At 34.9% G+C, this 27,395-nt stretch overlaps 2 protein-coding genes across 4 annotated transcripts in view; one reads left to right on the top strand and one right to left on the bottom strand.

Annotated features, from left to right (window-relative positions):
• The window catches only part of FGF7 (fibroblast growth factor 7), a 62,801-nt gene extending 42,988 nt beyond the window's left edge, over window positions 1-19,813 (bottom strand). The window contains exons 1-2 of one of the 3 annotated variants that reach the window (XM_062205885.1): window positions 19,598-19,813; window positions 18,433-18,645 (exon numbers count right to left, since the gene is read on the bottom strand). In XM_062205885.1, coding sequence (XP_062061869.1) covers window positions 18,433-18,645; window position 19,598 — 214 coding nt within the window. In that variant the 5' untranslated portion in view covers window positions 19,599-19,813. Of the gene's footprint in view, window positions 1-18,432; window positions 18,980-19,597 lie in introns of those variants that run through there. The other 2 variants (XM_062205884.1, XM_062205886.1) reach the window with 2 other exon arrangements.
• Window positions 1-27,395, top strand: part of FAM227B (family with sequence similarity 227 member B) — a 216,648-nt gene that overhangs the window by 127,981 nt on the left and 61,272 nt on the right. The window lies entirely within an intron of this gene.

Genomic DNA, 27,395 nt, shown 5'->3' with positions numbered 1-27,395 from the left:
AGGTTTCTTCATAGATTTGAATATGATATTTTAGGACAAATATTAACAATGTTATCCATTAGGTTGCAAATTTGCTATTTTTTTAGCTCAAAGTATAGCACAAAAACAAATAGGTACAAGACGATCCTCAAATGATAGAGTCATAGAAAATCTTAAAAGAACTGGAAATATTTAGGATTTATTTCTAACCTTTGAGATAGGCTATGGGAGATAAGTACAAAATGTCCTTGGTATGCTATCAGTAACAGAATATTAGGCTAAAAAGATCCCTGATCCACCTCAGATCTGCACATAAATACTTGATTAGATTTCAAATCATTTGAGCTTCAGGTAAACCTTATGTTCTTTAAGAAAAATAACATTTATGGGGCTGGTGCTGTGACTCAGCGGATTAATGCCCTGGCCTGAAGTGCCGGCATCCCATATGGGCGTTGGTTCTAGTCCCACCTACTCTTCTTCCAGTCCAGCTCTCTGCTATGGCCTGGGAAAGCAGTAGAAGATAGCCCAAGTCCTTGGGCCCCCGCACCTGCGTGGGAGACCCGGAAGAAGCTCCTGGCTCCAAGCTTCAGATCGGCGCAGCTCCGGCCGTTGAGGCCAACTGGGGAATGAACCATTGGATAGAAGACCTTTCTTTCTTTCTCTGCCTCTCCTCTCTGTGTAACTCTGACTTTCAAATAAATAAATGAAATCTTTAAAAAAAAAAAAAAGAACATTTAACTGAATATAATTAGATCCAAATAATACAACGTATTGATGTTAAGTATATACTTAAATGTTATTTCCTTGTCTACCTATGTTTTTCATAAAATAAAGTTTTTAAAGGCCAATTTTTTTTTTTACTTTTTATACAACAAAACAGAATCTGTCACTGTTTAAACCAACTTTGTTTCCCTGAATTTTAAGATCTTTTCTTGGCAGTATATTTTATTGAAATATTAAGGAAAATAGAGATGAGGCTACATTGCTGAATTGTGGGCTTCCATTCTCTGTTTTCTCAATTGTCTTGAAAGCAACCATAAATCCTAATTAGGGAGAAGGACTACTACAATGAGAAATTAAACAACACATGGTTCTCATCAATGAATAATCTACCATCCCAGCAGTGCCACTTCCCACCCCAAGATTGCTTCCTACACTGCTCTAAATTTCCTGTAACAAGATTGACCCATTCCTGTTTGCCTAGCACAGTCTCAGTTTAGACCTGCTGTGTTGGTGTGATTATTTATAGCGGCATCTTTTACTCCCAGGAGTATTCCAGTTTGGATGACGTATTACTGTTTATGTAGATGTGTGCTATTTTACAACTGACTCTTAGGAAAAAGGTAGACATATGAATGCACACATTACTAATATAAAGGAAGCAACACATAATTGTAAATAATAAATTGGATAATACTCATAAATTCTTTTGTTGGTTTTTAATTTTTTTCTGAAACTACCTATAGTTGCCATAAAGAAACAAATATAGTTCTGACAAAAATGGTTGTTGATATTTGCATTCATGTTAATAAGTAAGATGAAAATGAGTCAATGGAGATGTATGTTGAAACATCACTTAATTTTTTGATGATGTAACTGCTGAATTAAATAATAGTTTTTAGGGATACTGGAAAGATATTTTTCACTTTTTGTCCTATTTGTACTTGTATAGTTACAGACAAAAACATTTAAGCTTAATAAGTATTAACATTTTCTCTGTCATTCTTTTATGTCTAGACAATCAACAAAATAAGGAGTCAAGCTCTAATTTGTAGCATTTGCCAATTTCTGTGGTATAAATACTATCAACAAGACATCACTAAGTAGAATTGGGAAGAAATACACAGTAGCATACCATTATGTAGTATTTCCATCACCTAGATACATTAAAAATAAGTAACTTCAAAAGCATAGATAATAGTAAAATAATTCAGAAATGAGGAGTTTTGAATATTACCTTTGATCTTAATGTAATTTATTTAATTATAAATTTTATCATGAAATGTTCAATAGTAGCTGTATTTAACAATTTCACAAAATCCCTGAAAATTTAATAGTTGACAGTACAAGTCAGCTCCAGCATACCTCTGAATATGTTCACCCTACTTATATCTGGTCCAATTCATTGGACAGATATTTTTAATCAATATGTGCCAAGAATTGTTCTAGTTGTTGGGAATGCAATACAGCAGCACTTGGGGTAGAAACTATTTCTGTCCTCACATAATTTCTAGCCTTTTTCCAACGCTTCTACCACTTCTAATCTTTTTTTCCTCACAAACCTGTTGAGTAGTGTAGGTAGCACATAACTCATGGATGGCTAGAACTGAGTAGGGATATAAATATCATGTAGAAGCCCAAAGTGAATGTGTGTGTGTGTGTGTGTGTAGTATATAAAAGGAATGCCAATGTTTGGGCACTTGAAGTGTCTGGTGTAAATAGCAACAAATTAAAACTGAAGGTTTTTTCTGTTGAATGCTTAAATAATGATGCTAGTAGTTTTCTTTTATACACAGCTTTATAATAGTCAGAAATTAACAAATGACACTGAGTAAGGTGATCAGGTGGTAACTACTATATGTAGAGCACAAGCTTGATATCCGAGGTGGGATATAAGAGGTTAGGAAAGGAGAGGTGATGAGGGAATAGAGAAAGTTGATGCTAGGGCCGGTGCTGTGGCACGATGGGTTAAGCTATTGTCTGCAGTTCTGGTATTCCATATGGGCACTGGTTCGAGCCCCAGCTGCTTCATTAACACCCTGCTAATGGCCTGGGAAGGCAGCGGAAGATGGCACAAGTCTTTGGGTCCCTGCACCTACGTGGGAAACCAGGAAGAAGTTCCTGGTTCCCAGCTTTGGCCAGGGCTGGGCTATTTAAGGAGTGAACCAGAGGATGCAAGATCTCTGTCTCTTTCCCTCTCTCTATAAACTGTCTTTCAAATAAATAAATAAATCTTGAGAGAAAGAGAGAAATTTGATGCAATACATGGACAGTTCTGTATCAATTTAAACTCCTGATCCAAAGCTCTAGGAGAATATAATAATCTTAGAATAAAAATAACAGTAATGCCTTATATTTGCATACTAATTTAAAGTTTTCACACTTTACACTTACATTGTGGAAATGTACACAGAAATGGCATTGCCAAGGGAAGTTTTACAGGAGAGTTGGGATCTAATCTGCGAACTAAAGAATGGCTGAGAAGAAAAAATTTCTAGTTAATATGATCATCAACTGAATGAAAAGTATAGATGTTTATATCCTTTGGAGAAAAGGATACAATAGAATCTTTTCATTAGCAAATAGTAGAAAACAAAAGAAAAATGGAGCTAAATGATAGCATCTTAAATGATGAGCTTAGGGAAGTTTTACAATGCTTTATTTCATGCAAATTTTTATTTCTTTTTCATTAATTCAGTTGCTCAAACACTCTTTCCCTCTAAAGGGCCAAACAGTATCTGGGTCTACAAATTAAAAGGGGAAAAAAAAAAGATCCCTGACCTTGATGACCTCTAACCAGGACGTTTGCGTCTAGACAAACACATACAATTAGTTATAATCTTTGTGCACTATGCTAAAAAAAAATAAATAAATGCAATAAGAAAATGGTTCCCTCCTCTTACTGCCCACTGAAAATCAAATTTTGTATGGTAGCCTCTGGTTTGACACCCAATGATCCCCACCACTTAGTAGTTACTGTCTGTACTCTTGGGTCATTCACTCCCACATTTACTAGACTTGGTTGGTGTGAGCAATAAAATAAGCAAGAAATAATCATATATCACATTGCAGATTCTATCTTGGAATATCTCTCTCCTCTCCTCTCTCTCTCTTTTTCTCTCTCTCTCGATCTCTCAATCTCTCGATCTCTCGATCTCTCTCTCTCATTCTTTCTCTCTCAGTACTATTCGTAACCTTTTACAATTGAAATCTATTCAAATGATCTAGTCTAACTAGTCTAACTATCTTTGTTTTTAAAAGAAACTGAGGCCCAGGGTGGCTAAGGCTCAGTCATTCAATTAATTTTTGGAAGAAAAAAAGGAAAAAACCCAAGTCCCAAAATAACTAGCACAGTGTTAGCTCCATGCCCTCATGCTGCCCCTCACTTTCTAACTTAATCACTTTTTAACCTATTCAAACTACTCTTAAGTAGTAGATAATATGTAATGTCCATGCTAAAATAGCATTACAGTTATGATAAACTAAGACTGATAATCATTGATAAATTTTAAGCCTACTTTTTTCTGCCTTTGCTCCTACTGTCAATTTAGTCTATGTATAAGCCCCTCTATCAAATAGTGGGTAAGCAAATTAATGAATATTTATGAACATGAGTTAATTTTTTTACATACGGGTAGTTCTGGTAATAAGCTTTGACAAGAAAAAAAGTTAAACTTTGCAACAAAATAATTTTGTGTTACTAACAAATATTACCTATCCAGGTCATATTTGTGAATGATGTACATGACTGACTGGTGTTTTATTTTGTTTTGGTTAAGTAGTTACTGCTTTTACCCTTCTTTTGCAGTTGTTTCTTACTACCTAAGGGTAAAATGTTCCCTACATTTCCAAGGCACAAGACATCACTGCAGTCTCATCTCTTCCTACTTCTTGCCTAGAACTTGATAATCCAGAAACACTAATTCCCATACATGCATATTTTTCTGCATGTACTTTTTTTCCAGGAAGAAATGCTCTTTTCTCTGACTCCTTTCTCCACTCCCTACTCTCTTCTCTAGCCAGATTCATTCTCACTAGCTGTTCAAGATGTGATTGAAATAGCATGTCCTTTAAGAGTTTTGCCCTATCTTTCCTGCGTTATGTTAGCTAAGATCCCTAACTCCCTAAGCATATACTCATCATCATACTACTTTCTATTAGAATTGACTCTTTGGTGTTCATATCCCCAAGCAGGCTGAAATTTCCCAAACAGTAGGTCTTTATCCTATGTGTCTATGCATCCATAGTACATGCTTATAGCACAATAAGTGCTCAATAAGTATTACAATGAATTGTATTTTAATTTTGGGAAGAGCCACTGAACTTTCAGAATAAAGAATTTCTTAGATATTCTTAACACAGTTAGAAAAATATAAGATCAACCATTTCACAAAAAATATATAACATCTAGTTTGCAGAAAACTATTGAGAAACAAAGATATAATATGATTTATCCAAAATCACACATATACACAAAATAACTTTCTTAGACTAATTCAAGATACACTGTCTTTGTATTAACTCATCATTTTTATTTTTTTTTGCCTCTGCTTTTATTGGGCAGGGTCCTAGGAGGAAAGAAATAAATTGAGAACACAACAATTCAGGACAAAAGAAAGAACCAATTTGCCAGTAACCATTTGTTTTTCAACTTATCGTTCAGAAGTATTTGTTAGAACAAACTCTCTGCTGTTTATTTTAATAGTTTTTGTGTTTGTTCTGTTTGGATTTAGTGACCTTTAGAGAAGAAACTATCTGGATGTACTCCTAAAAATGACTGATTTATTCTCTAAAATTAAATTTTGTGTGTGTGAATATGCATTATATAATAATTATGCAGACACTAATAAACAAAAGTATAAATATTTTAATAAATGCCAAAAATATTTTAAATACAATCCAAATAAATTTTGAAGCATCTTAAGCAACTTGTAAGGAAAATAAACTGAATGTTGCTCCACCAACTCAGAGGAAGACAGATGGAGATGTTTTGTGCAAGGAAAGTTGGAGTAAAGTTTTTATTGATGATAGTGCCAAATACTCAATAGGTCATATTACAGAGAAGAAAATTTCAGCTGTTTATTATTCAGATGCAATGGGTCCCCCTGTGTGGTACAAATTAGTATTTGATGTTGTATTAACACCAGCAACAGTATAGTGATACATGTGGTGATAACTAAAACTCTGCTTTGGAGTTAAGCCTATTTGGGTTACATCCCAAATCTAGCTATGTAACCTAAAGCAAGTTATTTAATTCTGTGAGACAAAGTTCTTCCATCTGTAAAATGAGCTTTATCTACCAAACTTATAGGTGGCTCATGAAGATTAAATTAGAGAATGTACAAGTCTATGAAGTTTTTAGTGCAGCGCCAGGCACACAGACACCATTCATCAGTTTAACTCCTGTCATAATAGTAATTGTTGTTGCTATCCCAAAATAGTATTAATAGCATGTGTTTTCACTAAGGGGAAAGTGCTACTTATAAAATGTCTTGCTTTTTCTTCTTAAACGTCTCTAGTAAATTGTGTTAGCTGTAAGTAAACTGGAAGATCTATAAACCACATTCTGTACAGGAACTCCTTGCTCTTTAATATGTAATGATGTTCATCACACAGTGAATTCATCAGACTTACTATTCAATATCTCTCTTTTGTAAGTTAACCAACACCCAAATATTGGCAGAAACAATCATTGCACATAAAAATTTATGACATGATCATTTGAATCATTGATAGTTTTGAACATCAATATATTTCTTAATTAAAAGGAATATCTAAATGGAAAGAAAAACAGAACCATGTAAAATTTTTAAATTATAACTTTCATACAAGAAAACCTATTCATCTGGCCAATTTCCCAAAGGTCTTTGTTTTCCGTATGTAAAATGAAGTAATAGTGATTGTAATCTTATAGCAAAAGGATATTTTGAGAATTAGTTAAAATGGAATATAGTTTTCTATATCAATGTTAATATTGATATTTGTATATTTTAAAAGATTAAAATTGAGATATTTTAAAGATTTTAAAATCAATTTAGTTGTATACTTATGTTTAGTTACTCAACAAAAAGGCTCAATTTTACACTGCACAATTTTGCATAGACTAAGATTTATGGTACCAATAACGAAATTTATTTCCACACAGTGCAGTAATTTAATGGTAATATAAATGTGAATGCAAGATAAAGTACTAAATAATACTTTAAGACATCATAAATTTTAAAGTACAACTTAATAGCCATAGATTTATGCTGCTCTCCTTTGGGATGTATTATTTAATATCTCATCAACTTTAAGCAAGTTAAAAGACTATTTGGAGGGAATATTTGACCAGAGCCTTTCAAATCCAAAAGCACATCCTCTGTGACTATAAAATATGTGATTTTATAACTCATTAGTTATATAAGAAGGGAGGTGAGCCTAATTTCCCAGAAACAGAAAGACCTGAATAGTTTTACTAAGTGGAGGAAAACTCACCTCATTGCCTACTTCGTGAATTAAAGGGAGTAAGGCTATGCACACCTACTGGACTACTGAGTGTCCTGATTATAGTTGAGATAGGCATTCAAACACATATGGTAATAAAAGAATGATTTGTTTTAAAGAATGAGGAAGATAAACTGCTTTAATTTGTCTGACTATTAAATATGTGCCTGAAAATCATTGTTTCTCTCACTTCCTAGAAACAGTTATGTACTTTGTAGAAACAGTAATGGAAGAAAATTCTCCATAATGATGGAGCTTTTACAGTGATTATTTGCAACAGCTGACTTAAGCAGGTTATAGTTACAATCAAATAATGAAAGGCATTAAAATGAGATAATATGCAATTACTCATATTATTCCAATTAGTTTGAACTGGAATTATGCCTTTAATGAAACTTACTCTGTAAAGAAAAGATATCATACAAGCTTTGAAAGATTTTGTGAACTCTTTTTTTTATTCTTTTGGAAATTCAACAAATAGCCATTGATACTTCCTTTTGCCAGATGAGATTATAGTAGTGAACAAATATACAGTTTATGTTTTTAGGGAATCAATGGTTTATTTGGGGTACTTGTGTTTTTAATAACCATAGCAATGAGACAAAGTCTGAAAATTGATAAAGAGCAATTGTCCTCCTATTTTTAATTGGAAGACAGTGATTTTTTTATATAACATTTGCAGTATTCATTAAGAAAGTATAGCCACTTTGGCAAAAATTTGGCATAAATATACTACCTTATTTCCCATCTAAAGTTAATGAGAATACATTTTCTATTAAATGTGGCATTGAGATAAAGTGCCAAAAACTAAAGTACAACCTTAAAGTTTTAATTTCAGATTCTGACTATCAAAAAGCAATTAATTTCTAAAATCATAAATCTTGGGGAGCTTCAACATGAACACTTGGAAAGAAGTTAAATCACTTTCTGTTTCTCAACCTCTCTTAATTGCCAAATATATACAAAAAGTATTTCCTCTTAACATTATATGTCTGTATTCTTTCATTCAATTCATCCTCTGATAATTTACTCTCAAAAAATACTTCCACACTCTCCCTCTTCATGTGGGGTTGAGCAACCCCCTCTGTGTTCTAAACTTGTCTCATTTTATCTTCTTACTCCCTACTAAATAATTATTTCTCCAAAAACATGGACCATGGGAGTAGGCATTTGACAAAGTGATTATGAGATCAATTGAAATGCCTGCATCCCGTATTGGAGTACCTGGATTTGAATCCTGGGTTCACTGTCAATTCAAGTTCCTTGCTAATGAACGTCCTGGAAGACGATAGTGATAGCTCCCCGCTGTCCATTTGCAAGACATGCCTTGAATTCTCAGTTACAGCTCTGGCATCACCCAATGTTGCAGGGATTTGGGAAGTGAACTAGCAGACCAGACTTTTCCTTCTCTCCCTTTCCCCTACCTTTCCTTCTCCTTCTCTCTTCTTCTTCCTCTCAAAGAAATAAATAGGGGCTGGTACCATGGCATAGCAGGTAAAGCCGCCACCTGCAGTTCTGGCCTCCCATATGGGCGCCTGTTCAGGTCCCAGTTGCTCCGCTTCCAATCCAATTCTCTGCTATGTCCTGGGAAAGCAGTAAAAGATGGCCCAAGTCCTTGGACCCCTGCTCCTGCGTGGGAGACTGGTAGAACTCCTGACTCCTGGCTTTGGATTGGCGCAGCTCTGGCCATAGCGGCCAATTGGAGAGTGAACCAGTGGATGGAAGACCCCACTCTCCTCCTCTCTGCCTCTCCTTCTCTCTCTATGTAACTCTGATTTTCAAATAAATAAATAAATCTTGGGGGAAAAAAGAAATAAACAAAAATAAACTTTAACTTATTTTAAATGAGCACTATAGATTTTTTGACTGCTGTATCATCAGTCTGGCAAAGGGAGGTATCAGCCAATATTTATTGAATTAAAAATGAATGATATGAAGCCATCAGTCTTCCAAATTTTTGTATGTCTTTATTATTCATGCAAATGAATAAATCTTGAATCAGACCATGTACTTAGAAGTACAGTTAGAGACAACCTGAGGCAACAAACGACCCTCCTGAGGATCAGGCTATTAGCACTAAAACGAATTAAGAGTGAATTCACCAACTTTCTGGTTCTCTCTATACATACAGGTGAGCCCTCTCCTCCCTTCAGTGCTGATCACAAAGTCCCAGATCAATCTTATTTGTAGATAGATTTCCTACCCAAAAACTATCAGTCCACTGCTTGCTTTCTATTCGTTAGATTGTAATGGTATTCCTGCTTTCTTTTGGATTACATTCACATGGGATATCTTATTCCATCCTTTCACTTTGACTCTATGTATGGGCTTAAATGTGAAGTAAGTTTCTTGTAAGCATTGTATAGTTGGGTCTTTTTCTTTATCCTCTCATCACTCTATACCCTTACATTGAAGAATTTCACCCATTTACTACTGATAGATAAGGTCTTACTACTGTCAATTTGATGTGTGCTTTCTAGTTTTGTTGAAGTTTTTTTTTTTTCTGCCTCCCTCTCTTCAGTCTTTCTTGCTTTGTTATTACCATGAAGCTTGCCAAAATAATTGATCTTAAGCTATTTTGCAATATCAACTTAACATTTATTCTAAAGATAGGGAGAGAGACAAACGATAAACAAGAAACAATAATAAAGAACTCTATGGGGCCGGCGCCGTGGCTCACTTGGTTAATCCTCCGCCTGCGGTGCCGGCATCCCATGTGGGTGTTGGATTCTAGTCCTGGTTGTTCCTCTTCCAGTCCAGCTCTCTGCTGTGGCCTGGGAAAGGCAGGGGAGGATGGCCCAAGTCCTTGGGCCCCTGCACCTGCATGGGAGACCAGGAAGAACCATCTGGCTCCTGGCTTCAGATCAGCGCAGCACACCGGCCGTAGCAGCCATTAGGGGAGTGAACCAACAGAAGGAAGGCCTTTCTCTCTGTCTCTCTCTCACTGTCTAACTCTTCCTGTCAAATAAATTTAAAAAAAAGAAAAGTTTAATTAATTACTTTGATTTTGCCACTACACATTGTATAGATGTGTTGAAATACCATTCTATACTTCATAGATATGTGTAATTATTAAGTGCTAATCAAAATAAATTAAATGTTTAAGAAAAATAATAAAATCTCAAATAAGTGAACTCTTCAGAAGATATAGAAATTAGTTCTTTAAATTTATAGTCCTCCCATCAGGTTATGTTAAATTTCTAACTTCTAAATAGTGTTTTTCCAGTGGAAAAAACTTGTTTTTATTCATATAATTAAAATAACTACAACTCCTGCTCAAACAACTTTGTTTGAAAAACAAAGTTTAATTGTTTGCGGTCCATATAAAAATAGCTTTTCAATGATGCTAGGACCCTGAAACACTTTTAGGTTCTTCATGGAAAATGTTTTTGGTCAGTTTATAGGTTGCACAAATAATAGCTATTGGGCATCATGTCAGATTAGGAGAATGGTGCTATTGAACTGCTCTGAACTCAGAAAGAATTTCAAATTAGGCTGAAGTTCCACCACAGATCTCTGGGTTTCAGTCCAGCATCTATGCCCAAAATACCACCCTAATAGTTGGAGATTTTTATAGAGAACCCTGGCTTTGGCATAATTGCTTGGTTCAAGTTCATTCTTAGAATATTATTCCAGATAAATTTTATAACCATTTTACTTAGGTCAAACAACTGAGTGTCAGCTTGGTTTAGTTCTTGGCTACAACAAAAACAGATCCCAAAACAATATCTGTCAAATTCAAATTTAATGAAAAGTAAATGTTCTACCCAAACCAGGGGCTGGGAATGGGGATGGAATCACAGATAGTGTTCTGTTGTCAAATAAATTTGGGGAAGCTTTGTAATTCACATTAGTGTAATATAGGTTCAGAGGAATTCCAATTTAAAAAAAAAAAATCTTGTTCAGTTTTACTAAGCTAATATTTCCCAGTTGGTTAGCCACAGAAACTGTGCTTCAGGAAACACCATTAATATCTCAGGGGACACGAGTGTTCTAAGAAACACAGTTTGGAAATACTGCCTTAAGAAAAAGAGGCATAAATTCAAATTTGAGTTGATTATGAATTCAGTCTCAAGTCATTTTCTCAACATTATCTATTGTTACATATAAAGTTCAACTAGGTACATAAATTGGGGATTATGCATGATATAAAATTATAATATAATATGAAAATATGCTATTTAAAGTAGTTCAAATCTGCATTTCTTTTATATTACATTTATCATGAAACGAGCCAAATTTTAGTGTACTCTGATAAATAAGCAAAGATTATCAGTTTGAGGCACAAAGAAAACTAAAAGATTCAAGCCTCCAACTTGAATAATATCTGCAATAATATATTATTATTATTTCAACCTCTTTGCACACTGTTACTACAATCTCAAGTAAAATCATTGGCCTCTTTTGAATTTTAGAGATTTTGTTTTGTTTGATCTCAGAATTCTCCCTCAATCATCTTATCCACCCATTGCATTCCATTGCTCCAATTCGTTAAATGCATCCAAAAAACTTAGAGCTCTATCTTATAAGAATTCTTTGAACTTTATTTTAAGTTTATAGAGGATTTAAAACCTTTCAATTTTTATATAATTTCCTCCTTTTTTCTTGTTTTGCTCTTTTCCCTCCTGTTCACAAAGATATTTTCTTCTTATTTAAACAGACATGAGCTAATGGCTCTGTCAAGTACTAATGACCACTCCCGTAAGAGTTTACTTTCCTCTGCAAGGCACTTGACTGGAACAACTGGGTAGTCTTTAGGGTCAGTTATCCACAATAAATATCAAACTTTTTCCCTCTGATAATATTGTCTGCCTTAAAGATAAGGCCTTATCTGAGTGTTGGATAATTCACCTCTCTTCTTTCCCTCTCTAAACCACACTAGTTCATACTAAAGCTCAATTTCATTTAACAAGAGTTTTTTTTTCTCTATATTACTTAGATATACAAAATTCCTCCTTTTTCTTCTATGTGTCATATATAAAATTAAAATATCAAAAAGTACTGACCATAATACCAGAAATATTTCATACAAAGTAATAGAGCTAGAATCCTTAGAAAATAAATATTTGCCTTAATGTTGTACATTATCCCAATCTTCTGATTTCATGTCCATTTCATTAATCTGGATAGATCCTCTAGACTAATGGTTTTCCTCCACACTTGGTTTTCTATGCTGCAAGTTGTGTCTGAATTTTTACCTTTGAAATTTGTAAAGTGGCCATAAGTGGTGAAAGTCTAATTTAGTTCATCTGTGTTCATAGTCAGAAGTGGTTTATTTAAGTTCTGAGTACACTGGAATGGATGGTTGAACTACAGGCCCCTGCTGCAGCACCACATGAAATCAGAAGAGATTCAGACCTGTCATTGTCAAACTATAGCACAGGAACTATCCTCCCCTGCAGCAAACTCATTCACCAAAACATCTTTCTTTTAAACTCATAGTAGCTACAGATCTGTCATCACATTTATTTTCAGGTCAGTTCACCAAATATTGAAACCTCTGAGATTCATCAGAGAGGTCAGATGGGCCCAGAAGAATTCCCTCAACACATAATTCAGAGATTCATTCCTGACTGAGCGTATTTCAAAATCCTCTAGTGTACAAGTTAACTCTGAAGCCCTCTAAGGGCTCTGGAACATTCCCAGGAAACCTGAGGAAGCCCGTGCTTCATCAGAATTCTTGGTCCCGTTAACAGTGGCTTGCAATCTTAGCTTTTCATTAAGATCCCTGTAGAATTTTAACAAATACTGATGACTGAATCCTCCCTGCCTCATGAGGTTCTGATTAAATTGAGCTGTGAATTCCCTAGTAATGTAATGTCATCCTCTAGTCCAGTGATTCTCAGCCTTAAGCGTGTCAGAATTATCTGGGGACATTTTAAAATTCTTAATGCACATCAGGTCAATTTGGTGAGAATTGGAATTCTTTCTTTTTTTTCAAGTTCCCAAGCTAATTACAATATGTAGGCTGAGAAATAGAAAAATGTAGGTAAAGCAACTTCTTACATATATCTAACAGATGACTTCTTGTACTCTCCAATTCATTGATCCCCTAAATCCTCTAAACTGTAGACTAAATAGTTGTCATACAGCTGAGTCACAAGAAAACATGATCAGGCCAGCGCTGCGGCTCACTTGGTTAATCCTCCTCCTGTGGCACTGGCACCCTGGGTTCTAGTCCTGGTTGGGGCGCCGGATTCTGTCCCAGTTGCTCCTCTTCCAGTCTAGCTCTCCACTGTGGCCCAGGAGTGCAATGGAGGATGGCCCAAGTGCTTGGGCCCTGCACCCACATGGGAGACCAGGAAGAAGCACCTGGCTCCTGGCTTCAGATCGGCGCAGTGCGCCAACTGTAGTGACCATTTGGGGGGTGAACCAACGGAAGGAAGACCTTTCTGTCTCTCTCTCTCTCTCTCACTGTCTAACTCTGCCTGTCAAAAAAAAAAAAAAAAAAAAACATGATCAGATGTTCTGAACTGATATGGAAATGAAAGTGGTATAGAAATGGTCAATTTAGACTTGGATTCATAAAAGAAATCAGAATTTATAAGAAATGCATCTGTGGCAATAAATGAACTTATCATTTTATCAGTGTCACATATGATAGCCAGAGAGAAAAAAAATGTAGATTATGGGATGAAAAATAACTAGTAGTATTAGAGTTTTCTAAGAATAGCTAGTATTTCCAAATCTACTCTACAGTGATTTGTCCATCTTCCATAATTTAATACCTTGACAAGTTACTTAAGGGAATTCAGTTCACCAGACCAATAAGGATTCCATCTTATCAATAATTTCTAGGATTTTGGTTCAACTTCATAAATATACTCCATATTGTCTGGTGTTTTAAAGACCAGTATTATCTTTACATTTTTAAAATTTGATAACATGAATTATTACTCTTTTAGATAACTTACTAAGATATTTGGAATATAAGCAGGTTTTCCAACTCCATATTCATAGGTGATATGTGTATTTGCTAGCTATTAACAGAGATTACTGTTGAGTGGGAGTCTATCCAAAGAATTGTTGACAGTTGAGTTGCTGAAGATTTTGTGGACAAAGTCAAATTCAACAACACTGTGTTTATTTGCTTTTTGCCAATTGTTAGGCGGTATCCCATCACAGTCTAACAATCCAAAAGAGAATGTTGCCAAATGACTGGCCTGTTTTCAGAATGGCTAACCCTTTTCTTGCAATGGAACTAACAATGCTCAATTATATCCATGTGAGGCATACTTTCTCTTGAAACAATGGTTTATGACAAGGACTTCTTCTTAAAAGAAATGAGTAATATTGAGTATTGTTTTGAAGAGCACAGGTTTTTAGTAATTAGATACCAAAGGAAAGAATATCATCTTGAGGGATCAAGTTCTGAATTCCACATCTGTGTTTCAGGGCAGTTGTCAGATGCCCCGTGCAGTGCTGCCATCTCTCACTCAGCACTTCAACTCCCAACATAGACAGTAATGTTATTTCTGTCAGGTGTGGAGTGATTGTTTCAGTCTGCTGGTGGGATGCCTGGTCCAATAATTACCTACGTTTGCCCTCCAGCCTTGTCCCCAAGGGGAGAACTTTGACAGGAGTGGGAGTATTGACCATTCATTTCCAGTCCCTTTATATTATCAATGCTCTCCTGCAGAGAACATGAATATTTATCTCATTTTGAATGAGCATTTTAGAGGGACATTTTATGCTTTTATTATCCTTGTTACTAGTTCAAGTAAGGTTCCAGGTTCGTTGCACAGAAACCTACTCTAAAGCTAAATGTGGACCCATAGACAAAACAAGTTTAGAGGAGAGGCTTTCTGCCTCCCGGGTGAGAGTAATGTGCAATCCTTAGACTAGTTCTCCAGTCTTCTCTTCCCCAAGCCCCAAGAGTAGAAATGTGGTCCAACTTCTCTTGGCCTCTCGTGAATCCTCTCACCTGTATAGTGAGTCCTTACTTATAGGTCTACTAATTCAAGTTTTATTTCTGTTGGGTTTCTTGGTATACTGTCTGCAGTTTGCTCATGTCTAATCTAAACTTTAAATATTTCAACAGACAATACTGCAATCAGCTAAGACTGAAGTTCAGTAAGATCCTCACTCTCTGGGATACTTTAAGTAATTTTTTAAATTCTCAATTGATATGAGACATGAGTAGTCATAATCACCTCCCCACTCACCACTCCCCTTCTCTTCCTCCCTGCCCTCCATCTAATTACCCCAGCACAACCCCTTCTGGAAATAGAATGGTACACCCAGACTAATTTCTCTAGCTCCAGGCCATATTTACCAATATCTTATAAACCACACTGCTATGCAGGGGTTGTGCTTCTCTGGTGAAGTAAGCCATTGTTGAGACCCATCAACATCCTCAGGTTATTTCCTGGTTCATTCAAAGCAGGCCATGAGAATGGACTGGGTAGGGACTTTCTTATGTTAACAGAGAGAACAATTATGTTTCACATACATGCCATCCTATTTTATCATCTAAGACATTAAAGTATTTATCTCCAAATGTACATTAAAAGAAAAGACCCCCCCAAAGATCAACAACCTCTTAAAAATGTAGGTTATCAAAACATTAAAAATGAAATTCAGAATTTGATTCTGATCTCTACTTTCTGAATTCATCCACTAGCAGGCAATCCAATTACCTTTTACTCCCATTTTAATGACCAAGGGAAGGAAACATCTTTTGTTCATTTGCTCATTCAGTTAGCAACTGAAAACTGTAAATAATCTTCTGATTTTGTAATTTCATCTTCTTTGAGTATTTTAACCAAATTCTGCTAAGTATTTTCCTTGTACCTAGCTTTCCTAACATAATGGCTTCAATGTCACATCTATCAATCTGCATGTTTATGTGCATTCTTTAAATGAGTAAGACTGCCACATAAGTAATAGGAAATGACAATTTCCTTCTAATAAATCATTCTCCATATTTTCTTCATTGAAATATTTTCTTCTGTACCTTATGATTTCCTGTATTTAAAAATGCCTTAGCCTCTTTTTAACTTTGTAAAAATCTTACTGACTCTTAAAAAGCATAACAGCATTGACAACAATTTTAGAGTTTACTTAAAGAATCCTAATGGAAGTTTCCTTTTCCAGGATAATATACCATATCAAGAAAGCATACCATATATATATATATATATATATACACACACATATATATATATTATGAAAAAGCTTGTAAGAATTATTTATGTAATGCATACCATGTCTTTTGAGTACATGTGACATTCTAATTTATAATGACATAACTTTGTTATTGCAGAACTAATATTAGAATACAAAATATTAATCAAATTGAGTTTATGATTACTCCAGGCTAGCATTAAATTGTGTCTCAAAATATAAAATAACTTTAACCCTTTGTTTATATATATAAATGCCTGACTTTCATGATTTCAAGAAATTTTAACATAAAATTTACATATGTGAATTAATTCCAATTGTAGATATTTTTATCTCAAATACTTACACATGGTATTCACTTCCACTGAGTTTTACATTTAATTTTTTACTTTTCATTATTTGGTAAAAGCATGCAAAAGGAACTACCTTTACATAGGATTCTATAGTGTTTAAGTTTGATCATTCATTACTACAATTTGACAGTAGTTCCAGCAGTTTATCTTACCATCAGATAATATTTACTCTAATCTCATTTGTTGTGTGTGATAATTATTAAATAGATACTTAGGTTTCTTCATATTTATGTAGTATGTCATGTGGTTTAGAACAGAATAGACTATAAGATTCATAAACTACCTTAGAAATCATCTGTATACATCCCACGTTTTAAAAATGGAAAACTGAACATTACAAAAACTAAGAGATTATACCAAAGTCATTCACACACAGGAATTGGACCTACGTGTTATAAGTCCACCAGAGCTCTATCATCTCCACTAGACTCCATTAACTATGACAAATCTCAGTGAATATATTGATGTCTACAAGTCAAATCCTTTTGCTTATATAAAACTTCCTCCCAATACTCATTTCCTTAGCTAAAATTCAGTATAGCTAGAACAATCTTCTAGAATTAACATACCTTTATGAATACCAATAATAATAATAAAACCATAACTTAATTCATTAAATGGCCTTAACATCCTGTATCAATTATAATTTAAAAGATCTCTCACTTTGATAATGGAAATTTATTGGCTGATTGGGTAAGAAGCCTAAAAGCCACCCAGTAAACAGACAGCAAAAGTTTTAAGTAATCATTTCAAGCCTGGCGCTGTTCTACGTATATGTTTACACCCCCCATGTATTCCTTTATAACTGACTTTAACACACACATTATAAAATATGTACCATTAACATTGTCCTAGTGCTAGTAATGCAACAAAAATTCAGGTTCACTGAGATATTTTAAGTCTTTAATATATGTTGAGATATATTTTGCCCCACTAAATTTAATATTATTGAATTGGCTATTAATCCTGTTAAATGAAAAACCCATCCTTTAAAATTTCATCATGAATAGAATAACAGATCCTTGGGGAATATATCTTTTCAACTGGAAATCATTGAATTAATATCTCTTCCAATTCATTTTTTTTCCTCACACTTATGTTTATCTTAAGGCAACATAGAACTTGTGTGACATAGAAGATTTAGTTAAAGAAAATGTTAGAAGAAATCTATTTTTCTGTGTAGGTATATAATTAAGCAATTGTATAAGTTCATTATGACTTGATAAGGATACCACAGACTCCCTTCTGTTTCATAACTATACACAATTGGATAAGAATGCATTTTTAAACACAGTTTAAGTATTTTACATCATGAAATATTCTTTGAAAGGAAATAAAATCAATAAAAATAAATGAATTTTGTTTCTCATAGGAGTGATAAGTAGTTTTAGTGAGCATTTACTTAGTACTATATGACATTCCCTAATGAGTTTTGCTAGAAAATTATAAATCACATTTCATTGTGAATAATATATTTTTACATTTTGCTTTATTTGTGAGCAATTTGAGATTAGCACATGCAACATTTATTTTCAAATTGTCTTGTGTTATCAATTCAAATATAATATTTATAATATTCATAATAATATTTTCCCTGTTCTAGAGGATATTTTTAAGGACATAGTTCAACTATCTCAAGTTAAAGAATTAGGTGATATTTCACTTAATTGCTTTAAAAGGAAACTGAGAAAGCATGTCCCCTGAAAACTGATCCTTTAACAGATTGTTAAAGTTCATAAGCAGTGCTTTAACAAAAGACATTACTTACTGTAATTGTTCTTCATCTCTTGAGTCCCTTTTACTTTGCCTCGTTTATCAATCCTCAGATACCACTGTGTTCGACAGAAAAGTCTTCTCACTCTTATATCCCCTCCTTCCATGTAATCATAACTTCTTGTATGTCGCTCGGGGCTGGAACAGTTCACATTTGCAGCCATTTGCTCTGGAGTCATGTCATTGCAAGCTAAAGATATAGTGGCCACTAGACAGATAATGTGAAAGCATGATCTGTAGAGCAAAGTTGGCAGGATCCATGTCAGTATCCATTTGTGCATTATAGTGTAGTGCTCCGGGTGTTCATGAATAACATAATGAAAATTAAATCTTGAGTTGATTGTTATTCCTAGGTCATTGACCTCTTCCTATCTGTGAATTGCAGATTGATTTAAGAAAGAGTGGTTGCTCTTCCCAAATGTTAGACTTATCCTTTTAGTTCCTGATAACAATATAGGATTCCTCCTTAAGTAACTCTGATATATCCTTAAAAAACAGGTTGAAATAACTCAGTTGCTGCGATGCTGTTTGCTACTTGGCTTCTGTTTATAATGAGAGATTAGGAATGGGGAAGGGAGAAGAAAAGGAAGATAAAAAATACTATGTATAAATTTCAGTGGCTAAATAGTATTATAACATGCAATGTAACTTATAGTATAAAGATACATTTAAAACAGCTTTCATAGAGGATGTCAGCATCTTTACCACTCTATATGTAGATTTATAAAAATTATGTATTGATAGAGACAAATAAGAATTTGACTGTTCATATAAGAATATAAGAATTCATGTGAGAATATGTCCATTCATTCCGGTTGCTATTTTGTAAGAAACATCCTGTACTTACAGCTATTTATTTAAATTAAGTTATACAGTTGCTGTTAGCAAAATATAAATGCTTTTCCTGGATTTCCTTATTATATGCTTTTATATTTTCAGTTACTTTCTCCTGAACAGCCCACATTTTCAAGTTAAATGTCAGGAGTTCCCTGCAGAACTTCAGCTTTATTTTTACATAAGTTCTACAGCATAATTATATATTCACATAGCTCAGAAATCTGGTCACTTTACTTTTCCCTTCAACACTAAAACCAGAGAAAGAGATAAACTTTTAGAAAAACATTCAGCATTGTTTTTAAAGACAAATAACAGTAACTTACTTGTTCTGTTTATAACAGCTGGATACACAAGAATTCCATGTCTGTTGTCTGCCTTGTGCAACTTGAGCCTCTCTACTGTAGCTACAAACTATTTCTCAGCTGAGAAATTCTCCAGCAGAATCATAATTGTTTCCATAAATCAACAGGCAAGAGGATTTTCTTTCTGTGTGTGAGCGCGTGTATGCTTGTGTGTGTGTGTGTGGAGCCTTTTATTCAGCGCTTTTCGATAAATACCTTTGCTGACCTCATTGGAAGCAATTAAAACTTAACCAGTGAGCTGTTAGTTGAATACAACAGCGAGAATAAAAGGAGGCTTGTATAGTATTCAGTGGTCATGAGAGGGAGCTATGAACATGGTTTATGTGTAAATCCACAAATGGGTACCTACTTTGAAGAAATAGATCTCTGATTCTGAGACAGTTAGAAGAGGAAAGGGTGATTTTTACACCTTCTTTCCAGATCAGAGTTGTACAGATTGAAAAATATTCCCTGAAACATATATCCACATTATGCATAGTGCATTTAATAGTTAGAAAATCTATTCCATAACTTTCTGATACATGTATGTCTTCAATTGCTCCTTTATACTCAAAATGCAAAAAAAAAAAAAAAACCTACTAATACGTGTTAACTCCCATCTTAGTGTCTTAAAGCACTGCATAGCTGAGCTGATGGTGTACCTCTCCATACAGAGATAATTTACTGTTGCATATTAGTATACTTTTGATATCTTCTATTGTTAGGTTAAGAGTGAGAAGACCTAGTCTTATGTGAGTTGAGCCACTATTGACCAGTATGCCCTTAGGCAAGTAATTTGATGTTTCTGAGTTGCGACTGCTACATTTGTAAAATTTGTACATTAATATAAAAGAATCTGTTGGGCCCTGTAGTTTTAAAATTCTGTGACCTGTGACTTAGAATATTAATAAATAGGATACATACTTTTAAAAATTAGTATTATTGAAAGTTAAAAAGTTTTACTTTAGTTACCAATATTTGACTTTTGACTCAACAAATTCATTGACACAGGAGACAAATGTCAATTTGGGGATGGAATTATAAGAGCTGTAGCTAATGTATATATGAGAAACCTGTTTTACTTTACAACATGAGTTATTCTGTCCTTTACATCCTGTTCTATGTATATGTATAGTAGAAATTCAAATGTTTTCTTAGATACTTCATGTTGAATAATTGTTTTGTCACTCTAAATCACTACTTAAGAATGTATATAAAAATTATTTTTCCCATGTTAGATACCTCTTTCCTCTCTCTCTCTCTCTCTCTCTCTCTCTCTCTCTCACACACACACACACACACACACACACTTCTGTACTTGAAAATTAGGACTTTACCACTAGGTGGTGCATGTGGACCAAATAGGAAAAGAAAATTAAGTCTATTCATCTGTGATTTCTCTTTGAATTGATGCTTTTAGGACATAAAATCAAGAACACAGAATAGTTTAAATGTATCCAGTTACTTTTTATGAACCAAATTATCCAAAGTTCTGAGTTTATTAAAGTTTATTAGAGGATTTTTCTATAGTTACCTCTGTTGAAAGCTGGTTTACTCAAAACACTGTATCATGTATTTCTCTAAAAGAAGAAAGTGGGAAAAGAAAGAGAATTTGATGTTATTGTGTTCTGAATGATACTTGGTAGTTTTGGAGGCTTTAATAATGAGCAAGATCAGAATCCCCAGGACTAGGATATTCCTTCTGAAGTAATGAAACTGATTAAGTCAGTTTACCAAGTGAAGCTATGCAGAGCTACTAAATACATCTGTTTCATGTGGACACTACAGCCTTTAGATAGAAAAATCAACAGATTAGAAGTCAGTATTTGCTAAATAAATGCTTATGACTTCCATAAAAGTAACAGATAATTTGTTAGTAATAAGTGTTTGGTGCCTCCTTAATCTAATGTACAGGATTAACTATAAAATTGGAAATAAAGAATAAAATTGTAATCTATGCATGTTAAATACATTGGATGTTATTATACTCTCTGATTTGGAAATGTTCACATGATCCCCATAATTTTATTTTTGAAATATTTATTTATTTAAGGGACAGAGCTGTGGCATAGTGGGTAAAGCCGCCACCTGCAGTGCCGACATCCCACATGGGCCAGTTTGAGTCCTGGCTGTCCCACTTCCAATCCTACTCTCTGATATGGCCTGGGAAAGTAGTAGAAGATGGCCCAATTCCTAGGCCCCTGCACCTGTGTGGGAGACCCAGAAGAAGCTCCTGGCTCCTGGCTTCAGATCAGCACAGCTCCAACCGTTGCGGCCAATTGGAGAGTGAACCAGCACATGGAAGACCTCTCCCTCTCTCTGCCTCTCCTTCTCTCTGTGTTTAACTCTGACTTTCAAATAAATAAATTTTTAAAAAAAGATTTACTTATTTATTTTGAAATCTGAGTTACACTTGGATAGAGAGATCTTCCATCTGTTGGTTCACTCCCTAGATGCCTGGAACAACCAGCACTGGGCCAAGCTAAGGCCAAGAGCCAGGAGCTTCATCCAAATCTGCCATGCTGGTGGTAGAGCCCAAACAGTTGGGCCATCTACTGCTGCTTTTCCCTAGCCATTAGCATGGAGCTAGATCAGAAGTGAAGCATCTGGGACATGAACATGTGACCATATGGGATGCCAGCATTGTAAGAGGGAGGCTTTACCTGCTACACTACAATGCCAGTCCAAATCCCTATACTTTTAATGAGAAGATTAATCTAAACAAAAGAACAACATCCATCATTTAAATTATTTGATTATTAGTTTCCCGACTAGAGAAAAATTAGTTCAAGTTGGGCCCACAAACGGTTTCTCTAGTATCACAGTTGTAAGGGAAAATCTCAATTAGATTTCACTTACACTCTTACTATACTTCAAGAGGAATTCTATGGGAACTGAGATACCTCCAGATATCTCTAAACAGGATAATCCTCCAGGGTTTTTATGTTCCAAATTGGCAACCATTTATTGCTCTTTTTAAAATATACATTAGCGTTAGACTAAGCACAAAAATATTTCAAAGATTGTTTTTCATTTGTTGTTTATGGATTGAGTTAACTTTATTGTTTTATTGTCTTTGAGTTTTAATTTTGCAAGACAAAAAAGATTCTTCTATTACTAAAAACTGGCTCTTCAGTGTCTTTCAAAAGTAGAGGCTAGCACCTGAAATTCTTCAGAAAGAAACAATAATTTACCAGTGAATACCATGAAAACAGGCAGTTACAAAAATAATAATTAACCATCTAAGCAAGCTCTAGTATATCCTGCATTCTATAAGGAGGTAAATCATAAAAAGTATGTATAATATAATCAATAGAAGGGAACATCATTTAATACTTTGATTACTTTGTGGTCCTTTTTTCAAAGATTTTATTTATTTATTTGAAAGAGTTACTTAGGCAGAGGGAGAGACAGAGAGGAAGGAAGGAAGGAAAGAAGGAAGTTAGGAAGTTAGGAAGGAAGGAAGGGATAAAGAGAGAGAGAGAGTGTTTCCATCTGCTGGTTTACTCCCCGGATTGCTGCAACGGCCAAGGCGGATCCAGGCCAAAGCCAGGAGCTTCATTTAGGTCTCCCACATGGGTGGCAGGGGCCCAAACAGTTGGGCCATCCTCTGCTTATTTCCCAGACCATTAGAATAGAGCTGGATCCGAAGTGGAGCAGCCAGGACATGAATCGGTGCCCATATGGGATGCCTGCATCATTGGCAACTTTACCAGCTATGCCGCAATGCCAGCCGCACTCTAAAGTCTTAAATCCTGTCCTGCTTCCTGTGTTTCTTTTCAGTTCCCATCTGTTCCCAAAAATATGGTCATTGTTAGTAGTTTCTTCTATATCTTTCCAGTTTCCTTATACAAAAGATGGCATACTATATGTTTTGTTCTGCATGTAACTTTTTCAATTAATACAAATAGAGAATCTTAAGTATTTTAAGAAGATTTCTTGCCTTTTTTATAGCTGCATAGTATTCCACTGAATGTATATATCACAATGTATTTCAATAACCCCATTTGATTAACATTTAATATTTTATAATATTTTCTATTACAAAAATACAGTGAAGAATAAATTAAAATGCCATTTATAATATGCAAATATATATATATGGTCCATTTCAAGAAATAGACTTGATCAGGTGATACATACACACACACACACACACACATATATATATGTGCTTATAATTATTATTTTCAATATACTCTCCAGAGACTGTTCTGGTTTTACAATCCCAGAAGCAGTACATAAGAGTTCCTGTTTGTTCAACAGAGTGTATTGTCAAACTTTTGGGGTTTTGCTAATCTGAGAAGTAAAAAATGGCATTTCATTGTAGTTTTTCCTTTCATTTCTCTTCTTTAATTTTTTAATGAAGTAAATTGACCTTTAGTGTGATGAGGTTTTTTAAGATTTATTTTATTTATTTGAAAGGCAGAATTAGAGAGAGAAAGAGAGAGATCTTCCATCTGCTGGTTTACTCCCCAAATGACCCCAACGGCCATGAATGGACCAGGGCAAAGCCAGGAGCCAGGAGCTTCTTCCAGGTCTCCCACATGGATGCAGAGACCCAAGGACTTGGTCCATCTTTTACTGCTTTCCCAAGGATATTAGCAGGATGAGAAGCAGCCAGGACACAAACCAGCGCCCATATTGAATGCCTGCGTTATAGGCTACTGCCTAACCCATTACACCACAGCACTGACCCCTCATTTCTCTTCTTATGAGACAAAGCAATCATCATGGAAAAGAAAATGCACATGGCATTCCTTATATAAAAGAAGGTATTCCTGCAAAAACGTAGAGCTGTGCTTTGAAGCATGAGTGGGACTTAACCTTGCAAAGGGGTATCTAGGAATGTACAGAAACCCTGTACTGAAAGACAGAATACCTCTTTCAGCCATTAAATGCCAGTATTGCCCTTTTAGACAGAATGAGAGGGACTGTGGTACATGAAGAGACTAGAGAGGCAGGATCTCAGTGGGCACGTTAAGGATTCAATTTTTATCCTAAGAGCAATAGGAAGCTATTATAGTATATGAAGAAGAAAAATGACACAATCACAACTACATTCGCTATCTCTGTTTCGGTAAAAACTTAATTCCTATGGACAGAATAGATTTATGAAACATTAAAATTTGTTCATTTATCCTATATTTTCTGCTTTTCAGTTCTCAGAAAGATAGTCAATTGTCATTGGAACATTTGGAGGGAAATGCCATATATGTTTTCCAACTTGGATAAAATCTGAGTTGGTTTTAAAAGATTTGTGCTTTCTGTCTCTCTCTCTCTCACTGTCTAACTCTGCCTGTCAAAAAAAATAAAAGGAAGTCCTCTCTCTCTCTTTAAAAAAAAAAAAGGATTTGTGCTGAGTGCCTTAAAGACAAGGGAAGCCTAACATGACTTTTGAGAAGCATCCTAGTGAAAACAAAGTCCCAAGGACTTGGGAACTTAGAGAAATTCTATGGGCTGCATATTTGAAAAGCCAAGCTCCTATATTTCTGGTACCAACACAGCATACAACAGAGGCAATGAAACTCCAGAAAATAAGGACTACCTTCTGTCTGTAAATAGATAGGTCCATAACTGTCATTTCAAAAAGATTCCTCATATTTTAAAAGAAATATGGAATCATCATGGAGCCCAGACATCAAGGAATTGTGTAAACAGAGTCAATGAATTCTGCAGAAGTAACCCAGGTAGACAAATAACTCCATGACCAGAGGCACTTTCCATGGCACTTCATGAAACCCTTGAACTATATCCCATACTGAAACAGAACTGAGGTTAAGTTTTCCACCAGCTTGGGAGTGTAGAATTCCCAAAATTGCAGTTGTTGATTTACATATTTAAATTTATATTTTTCCTTGAATATCCAAAACTGTGGTCCAAGATTTATTTCTACTACATCCAGCTATCCTCACACAATGATTTGTCTTCTTCTGTTTTTCTGTCAGTCTCGTTCCATAAATTCCACCTCAACTCTGCATCATGCCATCCAACCAATCAGTGAGAAGATAAACATAAACAATCCACCTCGATCTTGAGGTGGATGGTGCTGGCAGATGGGGCATGGGGGGTGGGAATGCAGGTGGTTCCATGCAGATACAGAGATCTTGTATTCCAAGAACTGAAAGAAGTTCAGTATGAATGAAGTGCAAGAGCAATGGGGAAAGTAGTGGGAGGTGAAGATGAAGTTGGAGGCTGGGGCTTGATCATCAAGAACTTTGTTGGTCATGGTAATAGGAACTTGGGCTTATGTTAAGTATAATAGGAAGTTAAAATACAAACATGCCTACTCAAATCTAATGGACCTGGTCAAAGACAGTAGTTTAAACTCAGGAGTAAAATTCCAAAAGTAATTGAGCAAGCCTGAAGTCCCCATAAATCCTCAATTATGTAAACTTTGTGCTTACCTTTGGCATAATACTCTAGCATTTTAAAACTAGTTGTATATAAGATACAAAGTCTGAGTCATATGCTCAGAATTGTGGTGTGCCTATGACTCAACTATATAAATACCTCAGTTTACAAATGTTACTTGACTCTTTGTATCTCTGAGCCTATAAAAATTTATGTTTTACTTGATTTATATTTATATTTGTAAAATCCATCTGAGATGCTAAAATTCTTCAAAATATATCATGACTTTATTGAATTATAAGCAGTTTTAATTAAAGCTAATTAATGATTTTTTTCATTTTGTGAATTTCTATATACTGGGGACACAGTATATAATACACTCTTAATTGTCTTGATTCCCTCTTAAATTATTGCTTTATTTTAGGGGGGAAAGCAATCCCCTTGATTTAGGGTCATTTTACCTGATAACTGGCTTTAACAGCACAATACCTTTCCAAAAGTAAAAAAGTATTCTAATGGAGAGAGTTTTGCTTCATCCCTAGGAGAATATCACGAAAATCCCAAGGAATCTGTGCAATTAGGATTACTATATTATTTACTAAAATTGTCATCCTTGCTTCTATATTAATTGTCAGCATAGCAGGGAACAAAATGGTGGGGAGGCTAAAAATAGCAATAATTCTTTCAGTGTCTCATGGATGTCAATGTGCTAATAGCAAAATTGCTTTAATTTATTAGCCTTGAACCCATGACTTTTCAGCACCAGGTGAACTTTACAGAAGTAGGAGAAAAGACTGAACAAAGGTAGTTATGATAGTAAAGAATAATCAAATAAATATGGTTCCACAATCTTTATTATGACAATTAAAGGAGTTTAGAAAATGCCACCCTAAAATGAGATACTTTGGAGTGCTGATTAAACAGAGGACACTTGGGGCACAAGATATCAACAGAGGCTTCCTCCAGGCTCTTTTTATCTGCCTAAGGGTGGATCTTCCAAAAGGAACTCAATCACTATAAATACCTTCCCTGGGAACCGCAGCCAGGAAGAAGACTGGACGTTGATACCAAGTCCAATAGGCTAGCACCTATTCTCAGAACTGCTTGGAAATAAATTTTATTACCTAAGAGACTTTTGATATGCACACAAGACAACCTTTTTCACCATACATGTCTTCCTCTCACCCTCCCATATCTTGAGTTCCTACTGAGCTCCAGAAGACCCAATTCCCTATTCCTTTCTGTAGTTCAAGATGTTACATAAGCTTCAAGCTTCTGACTTTTCTTTGCATCTCATATTTTGTTGGATTCCTATGTATACACACTTGATGAAAATTTTTCTCCTGTTAATCTGTCTTATGTCAATTTAATTTGTAACCCATCCAAAGAACCTAGAAGGGTGGAGGAATACAATTTTTTGTTCCCT

This window comes from Lepus europaeus, chromosome 11, assembly GCF_033115175.1.
Source record: "Lepus europaeus isolate LE1 chromosome 11, mLepTim1.pri, whole genome shotgun sequence".
Taxonomy (NCBI): domain Eukaryota; kingdom Metazoa; phylum Chordata; class Mammalia; order Lagomorpha; family Leporidae; genus Lepus; species Lepus europaeus.
Note: the sequence above shows the minus strand (reverse complement) of the source record. Positions and strands in the feature narration are given on the sequence as shown.